General features: G+C 37.5%; 1 protein-coding gene across 2 annotated transcripts in view; it reads left to right on the top strand.

Annotated features, from left to right (window-relative positions):
• The first annotated feature begins 215 nt into the window (after positions 1–215).
• The window catches only part of FBXO25 (F-box protein 25), a 39,963-nt gene continuing 33,136 nt past the window's right edge, over positions 216–7,042 (top strand). For both annotated transcript variants that reach the window (XM_009288933.1, XM_009288931.1), the window contains exon 1: positions 216–357. In XM_009288933.1, coding sequence (XP_009287208.1) covers positions 221–357 — 137 coding nt within the window. In that variant the 5' untranslated portion in view covers positions 216–220. The remainder of the gene's footprint in view (positions 358–7,042) is intronic.

The following is a 7,042-nucleotide window of genomic DNA, read 5'->3' as shown; positions in this document are numbered from 1 at the left end:
TGAACAACAAGAAAAATTAGGTTACAGAATCAAAAATGTACTTAAGAAGCCACTGAATTTGTTTCTTAAAAGGATGCTCTGCAGAGACCTTTCTTTCCTCAAGGTAATCATTATATTTTTTTAACATTGAAGAGAACTGAAATAATGACAAGATGTTTTGCAACTTTTCTTAATAATTAAATAATACACAAACAATCTTCTTGCTGCTTATAGAGAAACCATGCCATTTTTGGGCCAAGACTGGAGATCCCCTGGATGGAGATGGGTTAAAACAGAAGATGGATGGAAACGGTGTGAACCCTTCAGTGCTGCACTTGAGGATGGGAATAATCAGCTGAATGATATCAGTCACACTGTGTAAGTTAAAAAAAAAAAAGTGATTCTGCATAAGTTAATAGCAGGTGGGATGGCAAAGATTGACTTAATTTCCATTCGGACTGCAAGTGTTTGTGGTAGATGATATCATCTACGTATGCTAGAAGTATACAAATGCAACCATGTGTTTTGTTTAGTTAGGCAGACAGGAGACCCCTATGGAGATTGTCTTTTGTCACTGCTTCGTGAGTTGCTTATTTTAGGCAGACAGATCCCATCTTATCTTGTATGTCTTTAAAAATAAAAAAAAAATTAAAAAACCCCCCACAACTGTCAAGTACTATTTAAAGATAAAAGTGATACTTACAAATTGTGAGTTCAGCAGGCATATTGAAATGTTACCTGGAAGTGAATAAAGACTTTCTGCTGATTGGGTGTTGAATTAGGACTGTTTATGGCAGTCATATAATGCCTTTGCTCCAAATACACAATTAATGGTAGTTTTACGGTAATTCTCTAACACAATATATGACTGTATATGCTCCTGTAGAACAGGTGAGAAAGATATTAGTTAAATAGAGTAATACTTGTGGCAGATGCCCACAGACTGGTGTGATATAGCTTTGTCCAAACAAATTTCTACTTGGTTTCTCCACCAAGAAGTAATTCTCCGAGATAAGCATTCTTGGTAATAAATTCCAGCATAATGTGTTCATAATGAGAAAAGGGAACACTCAGTGTTTTGTTGTTAGTCCAGTAAATGATACAGTAACTGGTCTGATTTAGAGGGAATTTACTGGCAAGCTAGGACTTGTGGTACTCATATACCTGTGTTTTCTAAATTTGTGAAATAAACCTCAAGAGAGTTATCAAGCAGTGAAGAATTATTATTAAGCTTATCTTGACCTACTGTTTTCTTCATGCCTTTTTTCTTCTTGTGTTCATCTGTCACTGATATTTTCTGGGCTTCTTTTTCCACACAGTCTGGCCACTGTGGATACAAAAGACTATGCTTGTCTGGAAGAGTGTCCAGTAAGGCTGCAACATAAAAGTTGTCTTAAATACCTTTGAAAAAATCTTTTCTTCCCTCTTTCATATATTTTTAATAATATAGTTGGCAAATGAAAGGAAATCTAATTTAATTTTGATCGCTATTTGCACAGTTACTAAATAATTAAATTTTGTAGGTTGCTTTAATGAATATTGTTTGGCAAGTATGACATAAATGATCATTGTTTTTGTGAATATCATTAAGACTTTTGCTCTTCTGATCCTAATTATATGTTGAGATATGTTTATCTTTTCTCCAGAGACCAAGGTGAGGTATTTTTATTGCTGCTTCAAGCAAAAATGCTAGATTCCCCACCCCCCCCACCCCCCAGCTTAGTCTTGAAAGAACTTAGTACTGAACTCCTGGAGTTGTCTTGCTAGAAACAGATTTAAATCAACTGTTTTTGGAAACATATAAGAGTATTAAAGTTCAGGACTAAAATAAGTACATGTATTTGAAGGGACTGGCCATGACATGCTCTGGGGAAAAAAGTTTTCATTAAATCTGAGGTGTTTCATGATTTGGGTTTCTTAGGCTAGCTTGCCAATTTGTCAGAATCCCAAACTCGGGGACCAACCTAGTCTGCAGCAGATGCCCTCATCTGTAGAGGTTCCCAGTTCACCACCTTCATCTTGTGCATCTCCTACTTAGCGAAGCCAAACCACATCATATTCTGTAGACCCTTTTTTTTTTTTTTTTAAATTCTGCTTCTGTCTATTCAGTTAAAAATATATATTGTCCAAACTTAGACTACAGAATTCAAGTTGGTACTTCTTGACAAAGTAGCACTGCTTGGGAGTAATTTCACTACAGTTTGAACTTTGGATCTATGAGTTAACCTTTGCTGCTAAGCAGCAATTAATGTCTATTTGCACAATATTATAGAACAATTTGGGGCGGAAAGTACCTCTGGGGGTCATCTGGCCCAAACGCATGCTCAAAGCAGGGCCAGCTGAGGTCGGGTTGTATAGGGCCTTGCCCAGTTGAGCTTTGTGCATTTCCAAGAGCGGAGATTCCTCTCTGGGTTCCTGTTCCAGGTTCCATTATCCTCACTGTGACTTTTTTTTTTGTTTGTTTCCCCCCCAACTAATAAAAATTTCTCTTATCACAGATTGTGTCCATTACCACTTGACTTACTACTGCCCACCTCCTCTAACCTTACAGTCTAGCTCTATCTTCTTTATACCCTCATATTAGATATTGACAGTAATCAGATTTCCTTCCACCACCACCTCTTAACACTGAACAAGCTCAGTTCTTTTATCCTCATGTATCGTGTGCTCCAGTACCTAATCACCTTGGGAACTCCCCACTGGACTTGTTCCAGTATGCCAATGTTTTTATTGTATTGGGAAGCCCCAGACTAGACACAGTACTCCAGATGCAGTTTCTCATGCCAAATAAAGAGGGATGATTACTTCCTTCAGTCTGCAGGATACGCTTTTGTTAACTCAGATCAGGGTGCAGTTGACTTTTTACAACACCAGGGCACACTGCTGACCTGTGTTCAGCTTGTTATCCATGAGACCCCTAGCTCCTTTTCTGCAAAACTGATTCCTATCCAGCCTGTACCCAGCATATACCCAGGCATGGGGTTCTTCTATCCCGTGTGCAGGGCTTCGTATTGAAGTACAGCAGTGTATTGTGTCTTGCTGGCTGGTTCTCTGTACCATCTTAAGCTATTTGGAAACAATTATCTGTGTATATTGAATAGACAGCCCAGCTTAGGATATCTGTTAACACGATATAGTACCGAGTAAGGATGAGGCTTGATAAAATGCTTCCTTCCTTGTGGAAGAAGCATATAGTGAACAATACATAAGTACTTATATGTCTCTTTTTAAACTGCCCTATGAATAGGGATGATGGTGTATGCCAGTCTGGCTGTCCTAACAGGGTTTTATTTATTTTCACTCATTAAATGAAATAATAATATTTTTCACCAAAATATTCTGTAGAAATCTACGCTAAAGGTAGTACTTGACTATTGTATTCCAGGGAGCAGTTATGGCAGTTTTCCTTTAAAAAGACTGCCTTCAAGCTATGTAGTTGACTGAAACCCTGTCTACTATTACTTGTGTTCTCTTCTGTGAGAGAAAGTATGGATAGAGTTACTTGCCAAACTTTCTTTTTACCAATTACAAATACTTTCCCTTCAGAAATTAAAAAGATCTACTCACAAACAGATTCAGAAATAAACCTTCAAGACATGTAAATAATTTACATAAATTGAAGAACATGTTTTTATTAAAATAGAACTTTTACCTTATTCAATTAGTCATCCAGTGCCTTGGTAAATCCAGTTGATAAATTAGTCAAAAATAGTGGACCTAATGATAACCATCCTTGAACAAACAATCACTTGTGCAGGAACAATTTAAATGATTTGGAATAATGTTTGAATAGTTGCACTTTAAATTAGTTCCATTTATGGGAACTGAGATGGAAGAAATGAGACCCTCAGTTCTGTAGCTGTTACTTATTTGGATAATGAATATTACTATATAAGTGAAGAGTGCCTTGTATTCAAGGTATACAGTAGCTGGAAGTGTCGTTGAGGCAGTGCTCCTTCAAGCTCTGTGGGCTGAATGCTGGCCATGACTACCTGCAATTTGTACCTATAAATTCTAGCACAGATACATATATCCAGTGCCACAGCACTGTGTCATTGAAGCTTGGTGGGGGAGAGAGAACAGCACTGCCTTACAGAACTGTATGTAATACCTCTGAATAGCCTGCAACTTAGGAGTAAAGCTGTTTTATGCTTTCCTTCTAAGGTAAAAGAAAAAGAGAATCAGACTAATCTAATAAGATTTTCATGATGGTGATATGCCTTTTTTTGTGGGTTGGGCTCATATGAACTACTCGGGCTGGCAGGGTAGTCATTTGAGTCTGTGGTGTCTCTTCTCTAATTCTGTAAGTGAGATACGGTGTTCACAAATGTGTTTTTGGTACTGGATAGAAGTCCTTGGATTTGAATCTAGTGTTAGATAATTTTGGCATTTGACAAATGTATTGTAATGTTATTTGGTGCAGGCACTTACCTCAGGATTTTCCATGCGTGGTCAAGCTGTAAATGGCTTTGAGTCTCTTCTAAAACACTTAGCATGTCTCTGCAGGTAATTGCATGACTTGAGGGCATTCCTTCCTCCATGAGAAAAGAAGCAAGGGGATGAGGAAGAACAGTTGGAGTTCAGATAGCCCTGTCAAGTTTTCCAGCATCTTAAGTGTCATACCCAAGAGGTTATTTAAACACTGTTATGAAATTACTTTTTTGAAAAAGCTGAAATTCTTGCATGCTTTATGTAGGGTATTGTAATTCTAAGGACACCAGGTACTTTGCTTTTAGAAGCTTTAGAATATGAAGAAGTGCATCATCAAGACAAGAAAGTAAGAATAGCTGTAAATTGGCAGTATTATATATGTATTTAAATCCTTCCAGGTGCACTCAGATGTCATGTGCAGTATTATGGTAAAAACATTAAATTAAGGCTTCTGTTACACCATATGGCACGTGCAGCACTTGATTTCATTTCTTGTATCTTAGCTTGGTGTTTGGCGGGGGCAGACGTTGTTTTTGGACATGGTGGAGCAGCTTTGTTAATCATCAGCCAGCTTTCCAGATTTCTGGAAGGCAGGCTAACAGTTGCTGGGGAAGTGCCTGTATTTCTGTCCCATTCTTCTGATGTCTGTGGGACCCTTGCTTTCATTCTTGGTAGGAGACAAAGTTTGTCAGGAAGAACGGTGATGGTTACAGGTAAGCAGGGAAAGACTCTCCACATGAAGTGGGACAGAACGTGAGGAAATAAAGCCTCATATGAGAAGATCCTCAGAGAGAACAGTCAAATTCATCTTCTCTTGAATTTGAATCTAGTGTTAGATAATTTTGGCATTTGACAAATGTATTGTAATGTTATTTGATGCAGGCACTTACCTCAGGATTTTCCATGCATGGTCAAGCTGTAAATGGCTTTGAGTCTCTTCTAAAACACTTAGCATGTCTCTGAATGTCACAGGCGAAGTTGAATGTCAGAAAAGGTGTTTGAAATAGCCCTCTTCATCTTCACAATTCCTTGTATTAATTGACTGTCCTTAAGCTGTCTTGCTTGCTTATCTGATGCTTGAGGAAGTGTATATTATTGGGGGGCAGGGGTGGGCTTTAAATCATTTCAGGTACATTACCAGTCTAAACTGCCTTCTAGGGACACTTCCTCTCCAGGAACAGAAGAAGGAATTGTGCCAGACTAACCCTCCTCTTCTAAAACTGGCCTTCAGGAATGCTGCCTCCCCTCCTCTCCCCATTGCACTGGGTCAATGGGAATGGTCGTGTTTCTGTTCTGCCTGAATTATATTGCAGAGTATCAGGCCTATCTCTCTAGTCTTGTATCTGTTGTTAGGATAATAAAGCTAGGTCTGGGAGCTTTGGACTCTATTTCTGATTCTGTAGCAACTTTTCTGATTCTGTAATAACTTCTCATGTGTTGTGGCGATGCAGTTAATATGCTAAAACATAATTTAATGATTTTAGTGAGCTTAAAAAGATTATCTTTGTGATAGCTTTGGAAAAAAACCCTGATGGATTGGAATGGTACATAATCTAAGTAACTAGTCAGTGTTGATGTTCTGCTTTTGTCAGTTGCCAATTCCTTTTCTCCAAACTCTTTTGCTGTTTGACCAGATATGATACCTGGCAATGTTGCATAGAATACTGAAGTTGTTGAGTCTTTATCCTCTGCTTTAAAAATGGTAAGACATGAACTAAGGCTCTCACCTTGGATTGAGCTCTATCTGAATGCAGAGGTATGTTAGCTTTTTTCAGGATTTACACCTAAGATGAAAACAACTTTCTATTTTTGAGTCTTCTCAGCTTGTGTATCTTTAAGCTGAGCTAGCATTTACTGATTAGAGCAATTAAAAAACCAAAGCTTTTCTACAGTGTTGTTTAGTCATCCTCTTTAACAGATGGTTCAAGCCTGAAAATTTTAACTGTATAAACTAGTAGCAATAAACTAAAAAAAACCCTGATTTTTTGCAACTTAATGCCCAAGTACAGGCTATTTTTGAATAAACTGGTGTCCTTCAGTTTTACAATGTTCAGCTGTTGCTGGTGCAATTTGAAGTTCAAACTGACATTGATAGATTCATCTGGCAAATTCAGATTAAAAAATAGTCAGAAATGGGAAGGGTTTTGTATACAACTTTCTTCCCAAAGAATAATAATGGAGAAATGAAATATTCCTACAGTTAAGCTTCACTACCGTGTATCCTTAGTTATTCTGCTTCTCTGTGCAAGACTGTGGCCTTCGTATGAAGTATCTTCCTTTTCTGTGCTAGAAAAATGAACACCCATTCTTATCTGTATTGCTGTTCCTTTAATTATCTGCAAAAATGGAAAGCAAAACTTTATGAAACTGTGTAGACTTCATGTAGCACAGGCAGTTTTAAATCTTATATGCATTTTAGAAAGGTTAGTTTATCCAACAAAACTTTTTTAATAGTTTCTTTATGTTTTTATATATATGTGTATACACTCACACTATCTATGTATTTTATTTTTTTTTATATATATATATAAAAAGTATAGTCCTCAGCGTTAGGTTACATAGTTAATTGTCAGAAGTAACATAGGTATAGTTGACTCTCTCTGGGAGAGAGGAGGGTAGACCACGTGGGTTT

The sequence above is a fragment of the Aptenodytes forsteri genome, unplaced genomic scaffold (genome assembly GCF_000699145.1).
Source record: "Aptenodytes forsteri isolate BGI_AS27 unplaced genomic scaffold, ASM69914v1 Scaffold121, whole genome shotgun sequence".
NCBI classification, from domain to species: Eukaryota; Metazoa; Chordata; class Aves; order Sphenisciformes; family Spheniscidae; genus Aptenodytes; species Aptenodytes forsteri.
The sequence above is the reverse complement of the archived record's forward strand: the minus strand, read 5'-3'. Positions and strand labels throughout refer to the sequence as shown.